The sequence below is a fragment of the Oryx dammah genome, unplaced genomic scaffold (assembly GCF_014754425.2).
Source record: "Oryx dammah isolate SB20612 unplaced genomic scaffold, SCBI_Odam_1.1 HiC_scaffold_21, whole genome shotgun sequence".
NCBI classification, from domain to species: domain Eukaryota; kingdom Metazoa; phylum Chordata; class Mammalia; order Artiodactyla; family Bovidae; genus Oryx; species Oryx dammah.
This window is the reverse complement of record NW_024070205.1, coordinates 53,317,242-53,342,251: the sequence shown is the minus strand read 5'-3', so window position 1 is coordinate 53,342,251 and position 25,010 is coordinate 53,317,242. Positions and strand designations below refer to the sequence as shown.

General features: G+C 40.6%; 1 protein-coding gene across 4 annotated transcripts in view; it reads right to left on the bottom strand.

The window, feature by feature from the left end:
- TP53BP2 (tumor protein p53 binding protein 2) overlaps nucleotides 1-25,010 on the bottom strand; it is a 67,082-nt gene that overhangs the window by 12,809 nt on the left and 29,263 nt on the right. For 3 of the 4 annotated variants that reach the window (XM_040263685.1, XM_040263687.1, XM_040263686.1), the window contains exons 3-13: nucleotides 20,241-20,354; nucleotides 16,684-16,766; nucleotides 12,008-12,109; nucleotides 9,763-9,937; nucleotides 9,034-9,215; nucleotides 8,505-8,669; nucleotides 7,893-8,121; nucleotides 6,068-6,178; nucleotides 5,600-5,748; nucleotides 4,369-4,834; nucleotides 2,049-2,824 (exon numbers count right to left, since the gene is read on the bottom strand). In XM_040263685.1, coding sequence (XP_040119619.1) covers nucleotides 2,049-2,824; nucleotides 4,369-4,834; nucleotides 5,600-5,748; nucleotides 6,068-6,178; nucleotides 7,893-8,121; nucleotides 8,505-8,669; nucleotides 9,034-9,215; nucleotides 9,763-9,937; nucleotides 12,008-12,109; nucleotides 16,684-16,766; nucleotides 20,241-20,354 — 2,552 coding nt within the window. The remainder of the gene's footprint in view (nucleotides 1-2,048; nucleotides 2,825-4,368; nucleotides 4,835-5,599; nucleotides 5,749-6,067; nucleotides 6,179-7,892; nucleotides 8,122-8,504; nucleotides 8,670-9,033; nucleotides 9,216-9,762; nucleotides 9,938-12,007; nucleotides 12,110-16,683; nucleotides 16,767-20,240; nucleotides 20,355-25,010) is intronic. The other variant, XM_040263688.1, reaches the window with a different exon arrangement.

The following is a 25,010-nucleotide window of genomic DNA, read 5'->3' as shown; positions in this document are numbered from 1 at the left end:
TTCTTTTGAACTGTGGCATTGGAGAAGACTCTTGAGAGTCCCTTGGACTGCAAGGAGATCCAACCAGTCCATTCTGAAGGAGATCAACCCTGGGATTTCTTTGGAAGGAATGATGCTGAAGCTGAAACTCCAGTACTTTGGTCACCTCATGTGAAGAGTTGACTCATTGGAAAAGACCCTGATGCTGGGAGGGATCAAGGGCAGGAGGAGAAGGGGACAACAGAGGATGAGATGGCTGGATGGCATCACTGACTCAATGGACGTGAGTCTGAGTAAACTCCGGGAGTTGGTGATGGACAGGGAGGCCTGGCGTGCTGCGATTCATGGGTTCGCAAAGAGACACGACTAAGCAACTGAAATGAACTGAACTGAACTGAAAGCAACTTTGGATAATCATTATTTTTGAATACTACCACATCTAAAGATGTAATAAGGGATCAAACGTATAAAGCACTTTAAAAAAAAAAGCTTTAGCAATATTTATTTAAATTTTTTTGGCCACGTGGCATGTGGGATCCTAGTTCCCCAACAAGGGATCAAAAACCCATGCCTCTTGTATGGAAGTGAGGAGTCTTAACCACTGGATTGCCAGGAAGGTACCTAGATCAGTTTTTTAGAAATCCTTTAATATACTACGTTGTCTTTGCCCAGGTTTTAAAAATTTATAGCTTGCATTCCTAGTGAAATAAAATTGACTTCAAATTAAACTCTGAAAAAACCGACTTTAAAGACATTCTCGCTACTTCAAAGAGGCATAATAAACTCCCAAAGAAAAGCTTAATATTTGGAAGGAGTCTGGGAGACATGTCCAAGTCAAAAGACACAAAGCTTTAGAATAGCTTCAATGTCATCTAAAATGTATGGGATGCACAAAAGCAGATCTAAGAGGGAGCTTTCTTTACACACTTACCCAAGGAAACAAGAAAAACCTCAAATAAACAACCTAATCTTATATCTAATGCAACTAGAGAAAGAAGAACAAAGAAAACCCTATGTCAGCAGAAGGAATCACAAAGATTAGAGCAGAAATAAAGAAACAGAGATAAAGAAAACAACAGAAAAGATGAATGAAACCAAAAGCTGGTTCTTCAAAAAGGTAAAACTGATAAACCTTTAGCCAGACTCATCAAGAAAAAAGGGAGAGGGCGCAAATCAATAAAATTAGAAACGAAAGACGGAAGTTACCACTGACACCACAGAAATACCATGGACCTTAAGAGACTACTACAAACAATTCATGCCAATAATATGGACAACCTGGAAGAAATGGACAAATTCTTAGAAAGGTACGATGTTCCAAGGCTGAACCAGGAAGAAATAGAAAATATGAACAGACCAACTACAACTGCTGAAACAGAATAGCTTAATGTCAGAGCACAAGGAAACCTGAGGGATCACCATGATACCCGGAGATTTCAAACCAGGCTGAAGGTGAGGATGAGGCTAAAGACTGTATACCCCACTCTCTCCCCAGTTCAAGCAGAACCCAATTCTTCCAGAACCATTACAATTTTATCGATGTCGGAAGTTGGAGGTTCCATCTGAACATGACACTGAAAATCTGAAAATAAATTTCAATGCTAGAAAAAGTAAAGTTTGAAAGAGCGATGTCACCAACAAGAAGCTAAACCATCTGCCTTACTTCACAGTGCTCAACTAATGATCGAAAATTCCCGGTGCAGTCTTTTCATTCCCAGTGTTGCTTACCTAACATGCATGCAACACCAGCTACAGAAGAAACAGCAGACGTAGTATTTATAGGTATAAGAACAAAACTTTTGTTTCCTTCATAAAGAGAGGGGTTCTTCCTAAAAAGTGAAAATGTTCGTGATACTGAATATACTGCATTTTGATAACATCTGTAAGATCCACTCTGTGCCAAGAGAATTGCAAAGTGGAAGACATTTGTTACAATCAGCAGTTTAAACACAGATCTTCATTTGTGAATGGCTGTAAGTACTCGCTGGTATTTTGCTGAATTGTGACCATCAGCCACCGAGAAGGCTGTGACAAGATAAAAGCTTTCTGCAATGAAAGGTTTTACTTACAGGAGGCAGAGAAACCTGCCCGGTGATCTCAGGCGGACACAAGCTCACAGAGTCTTCTCCCGGGCCTTCTGGTTCCCCAGATGGGTACGGTGGGGGTGGGTAGGGGGGGTACTCCTCCAGGTACACTTCCAGCAGAGGGGGAGCCTCTGGGTTTGGTTCTTCCACACTGTTCTGGAAATTCGGGCTGCTGTCTGGGACTCCTTCAGGCACATACTCGAGGCCTGCAGAAGGAGCTGGCGCGTCACTGCTCTCTGGATTGGCACTCCCGGCCTCCTCCGGGGACGCCGGCTCAGAAACCAGAGGGACCACCTCCTTCTCTGGCTCCACAGGCAAATACGGATTCTGGATCTCCAGCGGGCTTTCCGGGCTGGCAGTCCCAGAAGCAGACTTGGATGGGTAAGCTGGGACAGAAATGGTCTCCATGGCGGCGATGGTAGTTCTCTGATACAGAAGTTTCTGAATATTCGGCCCATTGGGACCCTCGGGTTCTGTAATAGAGCTGCGTTTCTTTAGCGGCCGTGGGGCGTTCGACAGTTTCTTTCGTAGGGCTTCCAGGTCAGCATCACTCTGGTTTCGGTAAGGATTAGATAGGAAAGGCAGTAATTTGGTTGGGCTGAGCGGCCGAGGAATCCTTTCATTTTCGTGGGTCTCCTGAACGGAAGAAACAGGCTCTGTTTCGGGTTCTGGGCTGCCAGATTTGCCCTGGTTATTGGAATAAACATTCTCTGGGAGCTGCTGTTGGTTCTGAGTGGCAGCAATCACAGGCTTCCCATACACTAATCGGAATTGGGGGGGAAAAAAAAGCCTTGATTAATATTAAACAAAACTAGCAAATAACAGACAGAAGTAACAATAGTTAAAGCCTCTTTTAATTTCATAGTTATTACATAAATATCCTTCAATACAACTAATTTTTAAAAATAACAAACAGAGCAAGGTTTCCACCATTGCATAATACATTTAGGTTAAATCAAAACCCTCATTGATTGTAAACAGGCCCCATTATTTTATGTATCAATACGAAAATGCTTCCCAGTACAATTGTAAGAAATCACTTACATAGCATCCACATTTAAATTGTTGAAATGTAAAATAAAATACATAAATAAATAAAATGTCAAACTGTGAAAAAGATTTAGAATCAATGAAAATTGGTGATCCTTTCATGTGTCCAAATTAAAACCAAACATGCGTGATCCCACCTTTTACAGTTTTCAAAAGTAAATCAATGTGAGAAATCATCTGGCTCACAAAATTATTAATAACCACCTATATTTACCAAAACTAGTCCCCTTAGACATTCTATCACCATTATCTAATTCCCAAATTATTACATGAGCAGTTCACACCAAAGACTCATGAACAGAGAAAGATGAAGTATGTATACAAATTCTCTGCTGTGTAATTACTTCCACAACATTTGGGGCCACAATTACATGTTTATTTCATAACTAGAAAGCCTTTTCATTCATTTAAAACATATTGAATTTTATTCTAGTCCCATAAAGTAATGACTCTTAGAAAGGACCCAACAAATGACCAGACCATGTACATTTAACACAAAGTAACCTTTCAATGTTTTATATTTAAGTAGTAGCTGTGTCCTCATTAGAACAACTTAAAATATAGTAGAGAGCATTAAAAAAAAAAAAAAAAAAGCCATTCACAGAGGCAGCTGTCCAATCCTCTATGCCCCAAGAACGTCTGGTCAGACCTCGAGCGAAGACACAGCCTTCTGCACGGTAATTACCCACAGGCACTCTTCCCCCACCACCAAGGGGCTTGTCCGTGAAGAGGAAACAAACACACATTCAGCACAGGAGGCAATGTCATCCCTGAATTCATTTATTTCATCTTACTCATATTTTATCTACCTACCATTTTCAGCTACCACAACAGCTGGCATTTAGCACAAACTCCTTTAAGCTCCCCATATAGAACAGGAAAAAAGTGAAAGTGAAGTCAGTCGCTCAGCTGTGTCTGACTCTTTGCGAACCCATGGACTGTAGCCCACCAGGCTCCCCTGTCTATGGGGATTCTCCAGGCCAGAAAACTGGAGTGGGTAGCCATTCCCTTCTCCAGGGGATCTTCCCAATTCAGGGTATCAAACCTGGGTCTCCTGCTTTGCAGGCAGATTTTGTACCATCTGAGCCACCAGGGAAGCCCGATGCAGAACAGAAGCCATACTGAAATAAAACTCTTAGGACAAAAGCATCAGTCAAAGCAGGTACAAGTCAGCGTACTGTTTACAGAGAGAAGGCAGCTCCAGTGAAGGACAGAAACACATCCACGCAGGTGAAGATGAGACCCAGAATCTTACCGCTTGGAAAGTGGGGCGCTCGGGGATGGGGCTTGGTCAGCGCGCTCTGCACGGCCTGTTGGAAGTTTTTCCCGGGAGCCTGGTGCTGTGTGTACATGGAGTATATGGAGCTGGCAGCCACCGTCTGGGGTTTTCTGAAGGGTGGAAGGAGGGCGTCCTTGGAAGGCTGAGGCGTGAAGGGTCGGACAGCGGCAGCAGGGGGACTCTCTTGCTTAGAACCTGGAGGAAGGGTCTGGTCTGCTGGGCCCGCTGAAGGCCCGCCGGGGGCCAGCAGGCCCCTCTGCTGCTGCACGGTGGGCTTGGGTTTACCTCCCATGGATGCAACAGCTGCTGACAACTGCGGAGCAGGTCCATCTGGCTTCATGTCGGATGGTGACTGGTTAGTTTGTCCGAAATAAGGCAAATTTATCTGTTTTGGCTTTGATGGGACAGGAGGTGGTACCTTAGCCACATTTTTATTGGCAGCCTGTAAATACACACACACATATCCAGTTAAAATATTGTGTAACTGGGTACATGGAATGTTCTAGATAACCTAAGTTTTACAAGTGTCAATATAGACTGAAAAGATTAGCTCTACATTGAAAGGTCATTACAAAGTTTTAAATCTCTGACTTTAATCACATGTAAAAGGACCTTCAGTAATGCAATACAATTCCTATATCCGGTACGACTTCCTCCAAGTCACCCCTTCCTACTGGGGCAACTGTTTAAGTGTCCACTTGAAAACCTTTTAATTGCCATTTTACATATTCACAGATGGCACCAATAACTGAAAACCATTCCTGTTCAACGGAATTTCATGCAATCTGGGCCGTGTTGTACGAAGAAAAAAAAACTCCTAACTGGATCACATAGCCACAGCCTGCTTGTCAAAGGTTGGGATTCTAACAGTTATGGAAGATTTACCATCAAATTGCTTGATATTGCTTTAACCCCAAATTTTGAAGAGACAACGTAACTAAGCAGTATGAACACAATGTTCTTTAATGCACTTGTATTTTTTAGAGTCGCACAAAATAAGACCCTCAAGCCAGTCAGTCATGCTCCTCCTATATGATGGGAGACCACAAATACACTCAAGTAACAGAACTGAAAATAACAGAATGCACTTATATTTTCTAATCTTCCAGACTTTGTTTCTTTATTCTCCCTCACACTAATACTTTCTCTTTTGAAAAATGCACAAAGAATTACTGTTAAATGTTAAAACTGGGACGTCCTCACATACCTGAGCATCCCGCAAGATGTCTTCACTGCTCTGGTTCTTCCTCAGCGTTCCGAAGGCAGGTGGGGCGGCAGACTGGTCCACGGTGTCGAACATCGAAAAGGGACGCACTTTCTTCTCCTTCTCCCTCAATGGAACCTCTCCATCATCCACTGAAGATGACAGAAAAAAAAAAAAAATCACTCTAATAATCAGACTGCTTGTGATAAAAATTTCTTATTCACATTACTCTCTCCACAATCTCTTTGAAATCCTATAGTCATTAAATGCTCTATTTTTAAATTAAGTCGATTAAGGAATAACCCCACACTACAATGCTAGTACCTTAATTCCCTGGCTAAAGGTAGCTGTTCTAGAAATAAACACAGTCCTTGGTTTTAACACACTAGAAAGTAGCAATCTAAAAAAGAAAACTTAGAGCCCTCAGACATCCAAAAGAGAATACTCAGGAACAGCACAAGTAAACCTCACCTTGGTCTGGAACATTCCCAGAGCTTTTAGACACAGAGGCAGAGGCTTGGCTAGAGAAAAGATCTGCATTCGGAGGAGTCCAATCAGGGCCAAGCAGATGGATTTTAGAGCCTAGAACATGGAAAAGTAGCTGCAATAACCCGGCATGCTAAGGAGATTTTTAATCGTTCCCTTTGCTGCTAAGATGTTTAATCCCGTGAAAGTGAAAGTCGCTCAGTTGTGTCTGACCCTTTGTGACCCCATGGACTATACATATACAGTCCATGGAATTCTCCAGGCCAGAATACTAGAGTGGATAGCCTTTCCCTTCTCCAGGGGATCTTCCCAAATGCAGGGCTCCTGCATTTTAGGCAGATTCTTTACCAGCTGAGCCACAAGGAAAGCCCTTAATCTCTAAAAATCAGTTTAAATCTCAGACTCACAACAAGCCCAGTAAACTTACTTAGAAACATCAGATTTTATACTTGTATTAACAATGTAAGAGTGTTCTTATTTACTTAAAATAATCACGATCAACACAAACTCTGCCTGAAGCAGCAAGGACACAACTTCTCACAGGGTAAGGAAACATCACCATCACACCCAGAAAACGACTTCCAATTCAGCAAACCAAGGGCTCGCTGGTGTGTCTTATGTAACTGCCACAAGTGATGTATGCGCAACAAAAGCAGAAACGCAGGCTTTCAGCCCGTGACTCTGACCACAGTCTTGGATAAATCAAAATATTCAAGTGTTTTCTACACTGGCATTTAAGTTTCAAAGCCACAGCTTTTCCTTTACAGAAGTAACTCTTTCTACAATAAAATCCAGACTACATAGCACTACTGCATCACAGTGGTAATTACAGCAAAACAATAAATAATTTTAAAGTTAGTTATTATTTACACATGAAAGTGGCAAGGGAAAAGACACAATTCTATTTTTTTCTCCTGAATAATAAGCTCATTAAAGGATATTTTCACCCAGCTTTTCCTACAACTCTCCTTTCATCTTCTTGTTAATATAATACTCTGGCGTGCACCTCCACCCTCCAAAATATCTGAGGACTACACACAGAAAGCAAAGGTCACTAACACAAGGAGCCTCTATTACCTTCACTTTTGTAAAAAATTATTTTTTTTAATAATTGAAGGATAATTGCTTTACAGAATTTTGTCTTCTGTCAAACCTCAACATGAATCAGCCATAGGTATACAATATCCTCTCCCTTTTGAACCTCCCTCCTTTTACCTTCACTTTTATCTCCTAGTGTTTCCTTTTATTCTAAACATATCCTTAGGCAAATTCTCACGCAGAAGCACATACAAATAGTGAACACCAACCATCAACAGAGTGGACCCACCACCTTGGTCTCTGGAGATGACACCACTAACACATATCTGGCCTTTTTACACAACAGGGAAGGTTCTCAAGCTGTTAACATCAAATCAAAATTTCTTTATTAATGAGAAGGAATTCAAGCCAATTTTTAGGTGTTCAAAAACCTGATGTTTTATTTCATTTCCTAAGCAGAACTATATTATTGAGCATTAAGAAAACTATCATGTCTTAAGCCCAAAGAACACAAGGAGGTTTTTAGAATTTCAACATGAACAAGGAATAAATAGGAAAACACCTTTAAAACTCAAAACTTGGCGGCGGGGTGGGGGGAGGGGCGGGCGGGGAAATCTAAATTAAAAAAAAAAAAAAAAAACTTGCTATGAAGCACAAATGAAAGAAAGGTAAACCAAAATAAATAAATAAATAAAACTCAAACCTGAGGGAAAATCACAGTGAGGAGGGGAACAGCTAGGCCATGGAAGGACTAGGAAGTGCCTGATTTTACCTTTCGCTTGCGAGGCGGCCCCAGATCTCATGTTGGGCAGCGTCTGGACTTTCATGGGCCCCTCGGAAGCCTGCGTGGCCCCAGGCCCATCGGGCAGGGCTGGCTTCACCAGAAGTTCAGGCCGCGACGGGATCCGGGGCATAGTCGACGACTGGATGTAGGGACCGACTGCCGCCACCCGACTCTGTCCCGACGCCCCTGGCTGGGGCACGTGTCCATCAGACGAGACCTTATTCAGAGAAAGCACAGGGCCTTTAGTATTGCAAGTCAGACCAGATCCAACTCAGAAAAGCCTGTGACACCATGATCATTTTAACTGCTAAAGTCCAGCACTTTCAGGATCTGGCCATTGAGTGTACCAGAAACATCCCCCGACAAAAACAGCCCCAGGTGAAGTCTCACCCACACTTCATTACAAGAATTAGAAAGAAGAGCAGAGCTACGGAGGGGATTATATTAGAAGTACAAGAAGAGTGGACTCTTTCAAGGAGCCACAAGGTCCTGTCTCTTTTCCGAGGATGTGCCCAGCAGTGTTTCTGAAATATGCAAGCACTGACCTCACTGGGATGGTCACTGTCCCCTCCTCCTGGCCCTGGCCAACCGCGCACTTACTGGAAGGTTCTCTTTCTGCTGCAGGGCCGCCTTCTTCTTCCACAGCCGGTCCCTGAGCTCATTAACACGCTTGTCCATCACCGCCACTTCTGAATTCCGCTTATTCAAACACTCCCTCTGTTGTTGCAGCTTGGCATTCTGCTCCTGGTTCAGTTTGTTTCTTAACTGAATAAAATTAGGGGAGAAAAAGGTAGCCAAGGAGTAGGCAGAAAAATTTCTCAAACAGATAATCACACGGTTCACTATTATATAATTTCTAAAAATGTAAGTTCCCTCCACACTTCTCATCTCATGGTTTAAAATGAAGTGTCCACAGACCACCGGCTGTGGTCACAATGAACGCCTCAAGTTTCCTGTTTGAGGTATCATAAAGTTTATTCTGGATTCTGTGGAGTTCAGGTCTTCCTCCCCATCCCCACCCCTTTAAGGAAAAGAGGTGGAAATCCAGGACGTCCTGCCCTGTATGTGGACGATGCTGTGGTGCTGGAGATGAGCTGCCACTGAAATGTCACAAGAGGCCACTGTTTACCTGAAGCTCCTTGTAGAGCCGATCGAGCTCAGCCACTGCGGACTGGTTGTCATGGTGACCGTCAATCCTGCCGTTCTTCAGCATCTCCAGTTGTCTCGTAAGTTCCTCTACTTTTGACACAGCCAGAACAAGCTCCCTCTGCTTTTGCTGGAACAAACTATTCATCTGTTCAATTTCCTCCACTAAAGTAAGAACAAGAAAAGCAACAATTGAAAAAAAAATGAGAAGGGATCGCTTCCCTGGCAACCTAAGATGTACCATAAACTTTCTCATAAAAAGCAAAGAAAATTTTCAGAAATATCCTAGAACCAACCAATTCCTTTATAAGCAACTGAAATCAACAAAGACATCTATAAACCAAATCACTAAAGTTTTAATTAAAATGGCATTATAATCAATGGAGCTATTAATATGAATAAAAATCCTTGCCTTCATTGAAACTTCAGTCAAAAAACTATTTAGAGAGAGAAAAAAAACTACTACTTTATTTTCCAAAAAGGAACCTTGTCTATAACATTCAATAGCTGAATTCAACTCAGGGGAACCAGTAGCTTCAAAACTGTAGTGAATTATACTTTTCCCAAAAAATCCTTTTAAAATGACCTACATACAAAGTCTCATCTTAGTCCTCTTACTTACTACAAATTTATACAACTTCCTACACCAGTGTTTTCCTATACGCAAATAGTTTGTGGCATTTAGCACTGAAGTAAACTGGGAGCAACTTACCAAGTTTCCCATTGCTTAGCCTTTTTTGTTCCACATGGCCTTTAAGTGCTCTCACTTTTTTTAGCTTCGCTTCCTGATTCTCAGCTATTTCTTTGAGCCTCTTAAGCTTTTCTTGTTCAGCTGCTTGTTGCTGTTGACGCTGATCTTGCTGTTTCAAAAACTTCAAGCGCTGTTCCTAAAGATATAAGCCATCATCAGACATGTCATTTGAAACAGCAGACCACTAACCTACAATCACACCCTGAGATGCCCAGACTGACGTGCATCTGTGGCATTGCTCCGGTCTTACCATCTGTCCTCACGCTGCCATCAGAACCACCTGGGGAGTTTGTGAAAAACAGACGCTCCTGAGCTCAACCCTACCGTAAGAATCTACTTCTTAACGGTGGTAAGATCCAGGAATCAGTACTGGTATCCAAGTGGTCCTTTTGCAGCAAGCAAGCAGTGATCTGTGAACTAGTTTTCATGAGCTGCAGCTATTAACATTAAGAAAGAGCTCATGCAGAGATGGGAGGCAGTAAAAGAAAGTTATTAAATGACACACTTTGAAGTTAAATTTGGATCCAGACTCAAGCTCTGCCACTTATTAGCTATGAGACTTTGGGGCAAATTATATAACCTCATTGAGTCCACAAGTCTGTGTCTTCACCTATAAAATGAGATGATCACTAGTCCCTCTAGGGCTGCAGTGAGGATTCAATGCAACGTGCAATGGAAATCTCTGTGAACAGTGTCTTACATAGTTAGGGCACACTCGGTACACTTAGAAAAGAGCCAAAGAACTACTTTCTAAAGAATGCCTTTAGAAAACTGCAATTATGCAACTTACAATTTTATTCCTATTATATCTAAAATTTCAACTGAGGAAAACAGAGCCACACAATTTATCCTCAAGGGTAATCTTCTCAGATCTGTATGGCTAACACATACGAGAACAGATATTCTGTTAACAATTGAATTTTTTATTTGAATCCATGTCCTTGCTACTCCAGGAATGCGACATCAGCACCACATAGGATTCCATTAGAAATGCAAAACGTCAGACCCGCAGCCCACGCCTGCTACATCAGAACATGCATTTTTAACAAAATCTCCAGGTGATTCATACGCACGTTAAAGTATGAGAAGCAATAACACACAGGATTTTGAAAAAGCTGGTGTCTAGCGTCAAAGGTAGAAAAGGATGCATAGGTGCATTTGGTGCCACTAACCCTCTGACATATAAAAAAACAGCTGTTGAATGCCTTTAAATATTGTGTTTTCTACTTGGGAACCATATGGAAAAGTTTGATTTGTAATTTCAATACATATTTTAAGTGTTAAAAAAGAAAAGGATGCACAGGAACCCTAAGAAGTATTACAGGGAAGCCACGGTGCATGATGAGAATGACGTTGAAGAATCCCTGGCCATCACTTCAAAGCCACACTGGGGACCTTGCTACTCAAACCCTCAGGTGTCCACCCGAGTGTCAGTGAACTTACAGACCCTCAAAGACTGGTAAGCGAAAATACTGAGTGTTTAGACCAGGGCTGACAGACTACACAGCCTATTGTCTGTGTTCGTAAGCAAAGTTCTCTTGGCACACGGCCACATCCATTCGTTTACCTACTGTTTACGGCTGCTTTCCAGCCACAAATGCAGAGCTGAGACCGCACAGCCTGCAAAGCCTAAAATATTTCAGCCCTTCAGAAGTCTGACGACATCTGGTTTAGACTATTAGCCCAAGGCTGGCAGGAGTAGCTGCAGGAAGACTGGTTTTGAGAGTAATAGAGAAACTTCCCATATTTTCTCTGTTCAAGGAGAGGACAAGGTTTAATTTGTGGGAGGACAATGTCCCCAAGTAGAGGCGAGCAGCCTGTTTTTGGTGCCAAGCAGTAGCTGGGGTCAGGTGAGCATGAGCCTTTGAAGTTCCTTCTGATTCAAGATGAAGTCAGCCCAGACTAGTGCCTGCAACCGAAGCTGAAAGGCTCTTTATGCCGTCCCTGTTTTACTGACACTCAGCAAAGCGTGGTTAACTTTGATCAGGATCGGGGCGAGGAGGATCTAAAACAACTGAATGATTTCAGGATTTCTACAAAACGCTACAGTAAAGAGAAGAAAGCACCACATGGCAGATACCTGTCGGGCTGACGTTATCAACTCATATCTGAGGGAACCGGCTTACTAGCAAGGGTGCAATGTAAACAGCTTTACTTACACATGAACGGGAGTGGCCTGCTAGGTCTCTGAAAACATGGCCATTACCTTAGTGGCCAGCATTTGTTGCTGGGCCTCAATCTGTTGCTGCTGGCGGGATGCCATTTCCTGAAGTTCAGCAAGTGTCAGATCCATTCTAGGACTATTAACCTACCAAAAAAAGTGCAGATAATCCAACTCAGTATAAAATGATCATGGAGACTCCTCCCTCAAGTCATGTAATGAGGACAAAATTATTTGGCTATTTTTCTCCCATCATATTAAAGAAATCATTAATTTTTATATTACTATTCCCATATTGACTTAGTAAGATTTAAAACATAATGATACACAGACTCTTTTAAGTTGTAAATTTAAATTAAATAGTTTTAGTACTGACGCAAATGGAACCATCTGGAATCACCTTGTTCTGCAGTTAAAATTAGGAAGGCAGTATTTGACCATATCAAACATGATGTTGTGGTATTGCCAGCAAACTTAGAGTACAGTCATTAAAACACCCTTTAAAATGTAACACTGGAATTTAAAAAAGTCAAGATACAGCAAGTCATCAGAGACAAAGCAAGATGTCTACTACAATCCCTAAACATCCATTCGACATGGTCCTAAGAGGTTCTGGATAGAAAGAAAGGAAGGCAGGAAGAAAGAAACTATATCCAGGTTGCAAAGGGAAAAATTTTCTGTCTTTACTCAAGGACAACATAATCATCTATGAAGAAAATTCTATGGAATCTATAAAAAGCTACTAAATAAATAAGTTATTTAGCAAGAATGCAGGATAAAACATCAATATGCCAAAATCAACTATATTTCTATACATTAGCAACACCCAGAAAACTGAAAAAAGAAATTTTGTAATACCATTAACATTAGCATAAAAACCATGAAGCACACAGGAATAAATCTGACAGATGCTCAGGCCTGACACTGAAAACTTCAAAACATGGCTAAGAAAGAGAAGACCTATTTGGGGAGGAATACTGTGGTGCTTGCCAACTAAAAAGCTGAAGATGGCAGTGTTTCCCATACTGACCTACAGAGCCAAGACAATACCAACCCAAATCCCAGCAGGCTTTTTTAAAAAAAATAAATCAATTGGTAAATTCTACAATTTCATATGGAAGTGCAAATGATACAGAACAGCCAAAACAACTTCGAAAAGAAGAGTTAGAAAACATACACTGCCTGACTTCAAGACTAACCACACTAGTGATCAATACATTGTGTTACTGATATCATGTTAGATAAACAGATCAATGAAACAGAAGACAGAGTACAAAAACAGACCCACACATACACTGGTAATTGATTTAAGAGAAAGGGCAGTTGAGTAGAGAAAGAATACTCTTTTCAACAAATACTGCTTGTACAACTGCATATCCACACACAATAAACAAAACTGCACTTCTCTCACAATACATGCAAATGTTAATTCAAAACGGACCCTAAATTCAGATATAAGATCGAAAACTTCTAGGCTGATTAATTATACTGTATTGAAGTCATAGACTGGGACAAATATTTACCAATTATCTATCTAATAAAAAACCTTGGATCCAGCATATATAAAGAGCTCTTAAACTCAATAATAATGAAGCAAACAACCCAATCATGAAAAAGATGAGCAAAAGAGGTGAACAGGAAGTTCCCTAGTGGTCTAAAGGTTAGGATTCAGTTACTTCACTGCCCTGGCCTGGATTCAAAACCTGGCTGGGAAACTGAGATCCCAAAAGCCCTGCAACATGATAAAAAAAAAAAAAAAAAGTGAACAAATATTAACACTTCACTAAAGACAATCTATGAATGGCAAATAAGCACATGATAGATGCCCAATACCATTAGCCATCAGAGAAATACAAAATAAAACCAGAATGTACTGCCATCACACACCCAGCAGAGGCCAAACCAAACGTTGGCAAGGATGTGGAAAAACCAGAACTCTCTGATGAGGACTATAAAATAAAACAATCACTTTCGAAATCAGTCTGACAGCTTCTTAAAAAGTTAACATATGAACCAACTATTTTACTCCTAAAAGTATTTACTTAAGAGAAATATTAATAAAAGCATATGTCCATACAAAGATGTATACCCAAGTACTCATCACAGCGTGATACAGAATAACTGTAAACAATCAAAATGTCCAAAAGATGAATGGATAAGGAGTGGTATAACCAGACAATAGAATATCTCTCAGCAATAAAAAGGAATCAACTACTGATACACGACAAAATGAATAAATCTCAAACTATTTATCCTGAGCAAATTCAGACAGAAAGAGTATATACTGGATGACTCCGTTTATCCTAATTCCGGAAAACAAAACTAATTTATGGCAACAGACAGTAGCCCGGCTAGCAGTTCCCTGAGGATGGGAAGGGAGGCAAGAAGGAACAACTACAAAAGAATATAAGGAAACTTTTTTTTGGGGGGGGGGTGATCGAATATGTTCATTATCTTGATTATGGTGACAGTGTCAGAGGTGTACACATGTCAAAACTTATCAAAATGTATACCCAACATGTGAGCAGCTTGTTTGCTGTTGTATTGTGTTAGTCATTTAGTCATGTCCAACTCCTTGTGACCCACAGAGCCCGCCATGCTCCTCTGTCCATGGAATTCTCCAGGCAAGAACTCTGGAGAGGGTTGCCATTCCCTTCTCCCAGGGATCTTCCCGACCCAGGGATTGAATGAACCCAGGTCTCGCACATTGCAGGCAGATTCTTTACCATCTGAGCCACCAGAGAAGCCCTATGTGTAGTTTATTATATGTCAATTGTATGTTAATGAAGACATTATTTAAAAACCCAGTGAAGGTGGCTTCCCTGGTGGCTTAGTAGTGAAGAATCCACCTGCCAGTGCAGGAGATACGGGTTCAATCCCTGGTCCGGGAAGATCCCACATGCTGCAGAGCAACTAAGCCTGTGTGCCACAGATATTATTGAGCCTGTGCCCTGGAACCTGGGAACTGCAACTACTGAAGCCTGTAGGCCCTACAGCCCAATGCTCTGCAACAAGAGAAGTCACTACAATGAAAGGCCCACACAAGAAAGGAACCCCTGCTTGCTGCAATGAGACAAAGGCCCGAGCAGCAACAAAGACCCAGAACAGCCAATAAACAGATTTTTTTTTTAAGTGTTATAATACTTTCATAATTTTTAAAAAATTAAAAAAAACAAAACAGTGATGGGACTTCCCTGGCAGTCCAGTGGTTAAGACTCCAAGTTACCACTGGGAGTGGGGGGAAAGGTTTGCTCCCTAGTTGCAGAACTACAATTTTGCATGTCTCAGGGCGAGGCCAAAAAATAAATAAAGTATTTTAAAAAAATAAAAAGCCAGTGATGGGGAAAGAGACATTGTGTCAATATGCACTGAAATCTCGCTAACGGTCAGGCCATTTTTGTTATCCTCATATCAGCCTTTCATCACTAAGATAACTATGAGATCAAAGAAGAGAAACAGGAAGAATTTGGGGAAGGTGGAATAAAAGCAGTGTGTGTTGGAGAGGTAATTTAGCTAATCCCTAACAAGGTTAAAAATTCTAAGCTCTGAAAAGAAAATGTCTACAAGGAGTCCCAAAGATACCTGCTAAAATTCATATGCAATAGCAAGAGCATTAATATATCATTAATGCTAAAAGCAATAACAGCAACAAATAAAATCACCAAAAAAACAAATACTTCCTCGAACTTATTCAATACTTGTTCTGTATTTGTGATATATCTAGCATCTGACTTCTTTCAATAGCCATGTTGTTGCTCAGTCATGAAGTTGTGTCTCTTTGCGACCCTATGGACTTCAGCAGTCCAGGCTTCTTTGTCCTACACTATCTTCCAGAGTTTGTTAAAATTCATGTCCACTGAGTTAGTGATGCTATGTAACTATTTCACCCTCTGCCACCCTTTCTCCTTTTGCCTTCCATCATTCTCAGCATCAGAGTCTTTTCCAGTGAGTCAGCTCTTCACATCAGGTGGCCAAAATACTGGAGCTTCAGCTTCAGCATCAGTCCTTCCAATGAATATTCAGGGCTGATTTCCCTTAGGATTGACTGTTTTGATCTCCTTGCAGTCCAAGGGACTCTCAAGAGTCTTCTCCAACACCACAGTTCAAAAGCATCAATTCTTTGGCACTCGGTCTTCTTCATGGTTCAACTCTCCATCCAAACATGACTACTGGAAAAACTATAGCTTTGACTATATAGATGCTTGTCATCAAAGTGATGTCTCTGCTTTTTCAATTGCTGTCTAGGCTTGTCACAGCTTTCCTTCCAAGGAGCAAGCATCTTTTAATTTCATGGCTGAACTCACCATCCGCAGTGATTTTGGAGCCCAAGAAAATAAAATCTGTCACTGCTTCCACTTTTTCCCTTTCTATTTGCCATAAAGTGATGGGCCCGGATGCCAAGATCTTCGTTTTTCCTGAATGTTGAGTTTCAAGCCAGCCTTTTCACTCTCCTCTTTAACCTTCATCAAGAGGCTCTTTAGTTCCTCTTCACTTTCTGCCATTAGAATGGTATCATCTGCATATCTAAGGCTGCTGGATATTTCAACCACCATAGAGACCATTAATCACTTTCAAGAAATAAATTTAAAATAAGCCTTTAAAAAAGGGCTGCCCTTAATCACCTACTGAATAAAAAAGGAACAGTGAATGAGATTTAAAAGTTAAAAAAAAAGCAGCATCACTGTGGTCCAAACACAGAATGGGTAACATTGATCACTTACGCCATTCTCCTTTCTTCGATGTTCACCTGGAACTTTTACACCATTTCTTTTTAAACTTGGATCCTGAGACCTTGGTCCACTCACTAAGCACAAAATTCAAAAAGTATGCATTAACATTAGCAGTGACAGATATTTTAAGTACCAGTTCATTTCTCAGTTATGTTTTTAATGCTCTCTAATACTTTACGTTGAAAATATACTTAAAATACCCATACTTTCTAATACCAATGAAGTTATGGTCTCACAGATTCAACCTGTTCTAGAAAACTTTACTTGGAACAGTGAATGGTCAGCACTAGAAAATGTCACATGCTAACCAATCCCTAGAAAAGCTGCATGAGTTAAGTGCTAAAGGAGAAAAATTAAGAATATAAATATACTTCTTATTATGGGTCATTCATACCATTTGCCTACAGTGTCTGTTCCCACTTCTCTATTTAGCTACTCAAATAAAATTGGGAACAGTCTCACTGAAAGAAATAGGTGAAAATTAATCAACCCACCCTTGTACTCATTAAAGTGTTTGTAACTTCCACAGGAAGGAAGCAATTGAAACAAAACAAGTAGTGTTTCGAATTTTGCGGTAATTCCTAAGTACTTCCCCATTTAAGTAAAAAAATTTCATTTTCTTAGCGTGGGAAAGTACTAGTTGGAAAACACTGTACATTCTGCTTTTTGGGGTAAGAAGAACTTTTCAGGTCCAAATATACGTTTCTCAGTGTCACTTAATGTATCATGATGAGAAAATAGTTTTAACTTAAACTGATAAATTGCAAAATATCAAAGAGAATTTCTTAAATACATGAAATTAAGCTTACAACTGTACTTCCCAGATGTTAGAGAAAAAATACTAAACTATTTCCCAAGAAGTTTTAGATAAAAATTTCTTCTGAATCAAATATTTGTTGAACCTGCCTGGAAGCTTGGCACAAATTCCCACAAATAACTAAATAAATATGTCTATCCTCAGGGCCACATACCACACTTATACCTAACTCCAACATTTCCTCAGCTTTACTTTTAAAACTGTTCAATTTTCTGGCAAAATAGCTCAGGTACCTGTCACAATATTTCCGCAAGAAAAAAAAAAAACAAAAAAACTATCATTCCAGACTAACTGTTTTCTTTGCTGCCTCCAAGAAAGAGCAACTGAACTGACATGTTCAGTTACATAATTAGAATAAAAAGCAAGAGCTTTGAAAATAATGTCATATTAAAAAAAGAGAGAAAAAGGTAATGGATTTCCATGGTGGTGGTCCAGAGGTTAAGACTCAGCGCTTTCACTGAAGGGGACATGGGTTTGACCCCTGGTTGAGGAACTTAAGATCCCGCATGCTACATGGCGTGGCCAAAAAAAAAAAAAGTCATATACATTCTGGGTCACAGGTCCTAGTTAAACCAGAAAAAGAATACAGTAAGTCTCTTAATCTGTAATCTAGAAGTCTACAACCACAAAGGTTGACACTAAACAGCAATCCTGTTTTACCCTAGTTTTGACACTATGTGGCACTGGTGTTTTGCAACAATGTACAAACAGTGCCTTTATCTTCAGATTGTATTTCTCACATTACAGACACACTGAAACTGCGTATTGCACTATTCAGAAGCTATTTAATAATTTACCAGGGACCACAGAGGAAGATATTTGAACTGACAGATGAAGGGAGAAAATTCAACTAACTGATTAAAAGGAGATATATGCAATAATGTAAATAAAGAAGAAAATAAAAATAAGATGCAGATGTCAAAACCACAAAAAAGAAAGCAGCTTTGGGGGAAAAAAAATGCATGTTTATTTAAAATAGAATTACAGACACAGTGAAGTTCAAAGGCCGAGGAACCAGCTAGGATAAGGAGACTCAGGTTCCCCTCCTGGCTCTGCCTCCTGGTATGTGGCCTCTGACAAGTCATCTAACCCCTAAGTATCAGTGTTTCTCATCTGTAGAACAGAAGAGGCTACACTAAGTCAATTCTGGGGTCTCCTACACCTCTGATAATTTCTAATGGTTGCCATGTGGACATCTGTACTAAAGGAATAAAACTGAGATTCTATAACATGTAATAATTAACCTCTGTTATTGACATTCTTACTCCCAAGAATTTTTCAATATATACTAAAGTCACAAACCTTCAACTTTCCATTTTAAGACTCCCAACATTTTTAGAAACACCTAGTAACCCTGCCGCAACCAACGGCTTTCCACTGAGAACAAAGGCTTCCCTACAGATCTCAAGACTTGCAACTGTTTTCTCTCCTACATCCTATGAGACCTCCAGAGTCAGAGGTCTGACTGTGTTCTCAATGTCTAGCGCTGCTTTCAGCCCACCATCTCTGATCTCCACTTATCACCTTCTACCCTCTGCTTACTGTCATCTAGAAACCATGGTCACAACCCTCAGTCACAGCAGACGTCACCACCTGACCCTTCTGTTCTCTTTGCCCAAGTCCCCCCTTCATTTTGGATGACTTCACCATCTAAAAGCTCGCCTCTCAGATCCACAACTTCCTGTCTCCTCTCTAACTCAGGTTTATTTCATGGTCCAATACTAGACCACGTTATCTAGAAATGCTCTCCTCCTGACATGTTAAATTCAAACTTCTCACTTTTTGACAGCAATTACCTCTTGCTACACCTGTTCAACAACCTGAAACTTGCAGTTTCTTTCCCTGCAGCCCCTCCACCTTCACTTCATCCCCATCTCAGCTTGAATGCCATCTCACCAACATCCTCTTTTTTCCTTGTCTCACCAACTTTCCACTGAACTTGTCTGGCCAAATTCCAACCTTGGGTCAATCCAACCATCTTCCCCTCTTACAACCCTCTGGGCTGCAGAGCACCACTGTGGCAAAATCCCCCATGGTCTCCTGGTGGCTAATCTCCACTGTCCTCCAGGGGCCCTGGCGTGCCAGCTTCCCTGGCCACTCTCTCCTATTCTCCACCATGGCCTCCTCCCTTGGAGAAAACAGATGTTTTCAGATGAGAAGCCCCTCCCACTGCTCCCATAGAGAGCACACACTTACTGCCTCTGGGAAGCTTCCCTTCCACTCTGTTAAAATGGAACAGACTCCTATCTCACCCCTCGACCCCCTCGGCCCCGAATTTCCCCTTGGCTAACTTGCCCATCGAGCATTCTCTTCTTCCTTGTATTTCAAACTCCTGCTCTACTGACTCCTTTCTTTCCCACCCATATTAAGAGCTTCCTTGGTGGTCTGGTGGTTAAGACTCTGTGCTTCCAAGGCAGGGGATACGGGACTGATACCTGGTGGGAGAACTAAGATTCCACATGCCGTGTGGTGAAGCCAAAAAATAAAACATTAAAAAAAAACAAACCTGTCATCAAACTTTTCCCATCTTCCAACAAAACACAACAAACAGAACCGCACCCTCTTCTGCCCACCCTATAGAGTCAGGGCTTGGGGGAGAGGGCTATCCTCACTTTTCCCCCTTGCTTCTTGCTTACTCATCCATCAAACTGTCTGCTCCTGATCACCGGTCACCTCTCCCAAGCATGAAACTGAAGTCTGAATCTTTGTCATGATCAATAGGACTACCTACCAACATCCCTACCAGGGGGGCGTTCGTGGCGAAGGAAGAACCGAACTTCACTCCTCTGACTTCCAAACCGTTGCAGGACGTCAAACATTCGCTCATTATCGGCAACTGGACGTTCTAAAAGAAATGAACAAATCATGTACAAATCATGTTACCTGGTAACACATCACTTACTGTCTACCCTTCATAGAAATTATGCATTATGAATGCAGAAAATACTATCTAGGATCTTTAAAAAAAAAAAAAAAGAACCCTTAGAAAATGAAGTATCACCAGCTTGCTGCTGCTGCTGCTGCTAAGTCACTTCAGTTGTGTCCGACTCTGTGTGACCCCATAGACGGCAGCCCACCAGGCTCCCCCGTCCCTGGGATGCTCCAGGCAAGAACACTGGAGTGGGTTGCCATTTCCTTCTCCAATGCATGAAAGTGAAAAGTGAAAGGGAAGTTGCTCAGTCGTGTCCGACTCTTCGCGACCCCATGGACTCCAGCCCACCAGGCTCCTCCGTCCATGGGATTCTACAGGCAAGAGTACTGGAGTGGGGTGCCATTGCCTTCTCCATCACCAGCTTACCATCCACATAATCAGGGTCAAAGCTGGGTGGAATATAGGGGTAGGAAAGGACTGGGTCAGGGCCACTGGCAAGAGCTCAGGAGTCGGATTCAGTGGCCCCTCACTAGTTCCACGCAGGCTGTGACGCTCTGCAGGTTCCAAAGTTCCTGTCATCTATTCCATAGGATGGTCTCTGAGGTCTCTGTTAATTCTAATGGCTCTATGATTCTCCAAGTATACAAATGAACACTTAAAAACAACTTTCTAAATAGCCTTGTCTTTCTATTGGGGATTTTTTTTTTGACAATTTTACACACCATATTAAAAAAATAATCATACACATGCATTTCCAAACAAAAGTCTGTTTACTGCCCTGAAAATATTCCTTGAGACAAAAAAAAAAAAAAAAGAGGCATAGCTAAATACTCTACTACATGGGAACTGTAGTCTTCCAATCTTAAGGAATCTGAACATAAAAACCAAACATACTGTTTGAGGATGCCAACAGTTTAAAATCAAAGAACTTACTCATTTTTAGTGTAAGAATGCTGCAGTGGCCCCCCCAAAAATTTCAATGCACTTGTCAATAATCAAGGACACTATCTGAGTACCTTAAATAAACAACAGGGGCACAGATGAGAGCAGCCAAAGGTTCAGCAGCCAATTCTGTGAACTAACCCCTGAACTTAATCAGCTTGGTGGCAACAAAGTACAGCTTGGGTTCTATTTACAGCAACATGACGTAATGAGTAGACACAGATACCCTCCTCTCTAAACCAGAGAAAGTCTAACCAAGACTCCCCCAAGAGGAAACACCCGGAGCTGAGCACAGACCTTCCTGAAAGAAATTCTGTGCAGACCTACCTCCTCACAAAAACAAAAATCTCACACACACACACATACACTTTATTCCAAAAGAAATGAAGTGACTTCCAGTCCATGTAGACCCTCCACCTTCTCACAAAAACAAAAATCACACACACACACACTTTATTCCAAAAGAAATGAAATGACTTCCAGTCCATGCAGACCCTCCACCACCTCACAAAAAAAATCTCACACACACACACACACACTTTATTTCAAAAGAAATGAAGTGACTTCCAGTCCATGCAGACCCTCCACCTTCTCACAAAAAAATCTCACATACACACACACACTTTATTTCAAAAGAAATGAAGTGACTTCCAGTCCATGTTGAGTGTGGACCTTCTAGGTCTGGAAGCTAAGGTCCTAATGGCCTACAGTGACAAAATGTATATATCAGGCTTAGGCCAGCACAAGCTGAAATACACTTCAAAGGTTCTCAAAGCAGCCCATTTACCCGATGCTCCAACGACATCCATCCCTCGCCCTGGCGTCCATGCCTATGTGAATCTGAACAAGCCATTCCCAGTACTGAGAACTGTCCCCAGTACCCTCTCCTTCTGCAGATTGAGCACCGCCATCTATTCCTGAAGTCATCACTCGGTATGAGAGAAATGTCTGCTGACTCCTGTTTTTACTTTAACAGCACACATTCACCTCTCTCTTCTTTACAATCAAGCACAGTTCCTAGCAAACAGCAAAAATCCAAGATATGTTCTCTCAGCAAATAAACCAGAGGGGAGTAAGGAAATGGAGATGGCAAGTAAGAGCTACCGTTTTTTTAATTTTTACTTTTTGACCACGCAGCATGTGGGATCTCAGCTCCCTGCACAGGGATCGAACCTGTGTCCCCTGCGATGGAAGCACAGTCTAAACCACTGGACCGCCAGAGAAGTCCCCAAAGCTACTTATTTTAAAGGACAGTTAAAGGAAATGGGAAACTTGAGAAGCTAACAAAGTGGAAGTAACATATTTACTATTTTTAAAATGTGACACCTTGGACGAGTTATAGCAAAAAAAAGGAGGAGTTGAAGACATAACAGCTATTACTTGTTGACTGTGAACATTAAATGTGCCAGGGGCTATGCTAAGCCCCCTTCAAATGTCAGCGCCTAGGATTCTCACACAATCCTGTGCAATAGATTCATTTATTATCCCAATTGTGCAGGAAAAACACTTAAGGATTATAGAGATTAAGTATCTTGTCTTAAGTTATAAAGCTAGTAAATGAAAGAGACAAGACGTTGACGCCTATGACCTTGCTCTTAATTACAACATCATGCAAACAACCCTCAAATTAATTATGAATTCTCTGCAACCAATCAAAATCCGCAAAGAACTTTTCATGGAACCTTTCAAGGTAACTCGAAAACATATCTGAAAGAGAAAATACACAAGAATAGTACAGGAGCACAATGAAATAAGCAGTTGCCTTTACAGATACCTAATCTATTATAAAATGAGAGTAAATTAAAACTATTTGGTCTTTATCAAATTTTTGCATCTGGTCTCATGTCACTGGATATATTCTAGTGTATCCTAGTTTATAGTTTATGGGAACTTAAGAGTATGCTACTGCTGTATAAAAATTGTATAAATCTTAATTATCTTGAATTGGTTCTAGTACTTTTCAGGCCTACTATATCCTTCTACTTCTCTGTATATTCATTTTATTAATTTTTGAGAGTTTGATATTGAAACTCCAACTAAAAACTTTTATTTACTTACTTAAAAAAATGATTGCAATATATAGTGGAAGTATATGTAACTTTGTTCTGTATTTTCCAAGTCTCTGTAAATGAGTTATCATATTTTCATAATTTAAAAACTAAGAAAAATAAAATTAAAAAAAAACTATTTGGTCCTATCATAAATAGAAGAAAAAAAAAAGTAACTGGCTAAAGCCTATAGAAACATACTTCCTATGAGATACAACAAGCCTATGAAGTTTCACATCAGTAAGAAAGAAAACAAGTGTCTTCAATAAGTCACTTAAAAAAAATTCACTATCCACCTGGGGGAAAAAATATTAGATCTCTAATTCACACTAGTCAGAAAAATTAATGAGAAAGAAGAAGGGAAGAGTTAGAAGGGAAGGGTTAGGAGGGAAGGGAAAAAAAACTTTTAAATTTAATGGTACTGAACAACAGGAGACTAAGTTTACAGCCTTAACATAAAGAAAAGACTTTATAAAACACACAACTAGGCCTGAGTTCTAGAAGAGTTGTGTTTTTCTATAACATCTACAAATCAAGAAGGAAAAGGACAAAAGTCAAGAGACATGACCAAAGACTATAATGAAACAATCTTTTTTTTAAATGGAAATCCAAGTGGCCAGTAGATAAATGAAGAATGAGCAACTTCAGCATCAGCTTAGCAAAAGGAAGAATTTACTGTATTAGTATCTTTTTTGATGAGGGATACTTTTAGAAATAACTGGTAGAAGTGTGAATTTCTACAGCCTTTGCTGAGGGAAATCTGGTGAAATATATTCAAATTTAAAATGTGTGAACCTTTAAGCAAGTAATTCCTGGTTATCTACCCTAGAGAAATGCTTGCACGTGATCAAGAGGCTTCTACAAGGCCTCCTACTGCAGCATTTATAGAAACAAGAGAATTAATTGAAATGTTAGTGAATAAAGAAATGGTTAGATCAACTGCAGTTTATGCATGATACTATGGAAAATTATAATTAAAAACAATGGTGTAGATTTACACAAGCTTATCAGAAAAGACCTTCAAGCTATACTGTAAGGTAAAATGATAAATTGCAGATAGATGTATGATACTGTTACATAAAGAAAAAATAGAGATGACACAAAACTATTTCTATAGTTACATTACAGAGAAAAGTCTGAAAAGTTATCTGCTAAAATTATAAGCAATTATACTTCAAGCGACACAAGATGGGCTTTTGGGAGAGATTTCCATTCCATTTGTATCATTTGCCTTACAAAAAAGAATCCATCCATTCATGTGGTCTTTTTTTTTTTAATTAAAAAAATTAGAAGAAAGAAAATCCTTTAAACATCCTCATTACATAGCAAGGGCTACTGAACTCAAATGAGCAAGATACTAAAGAGGAAAGGGAAACAGTGGAATCAAGAGTTTCAAGGGCGAGGGTGAGCCTTGGCAAAGGAAGAAAGGCAGAAAGAAGGGTAGGCACACATCCAGGGGAAGCTGAGGTAAGCACCAGGGGAGGAGCTCACAGTGCACGATCTCAATCACTTCACTTTGGGCAAGTTATTTGCAGAATGCAGGGAGGCCACCAGAGCAGCTAGAAGCTCGTTTATTCTTTCAGTAAATATTTACTGAGCACTCCCTCTGAGCTAGGCCACAGCAAGGAACGAGACAAGC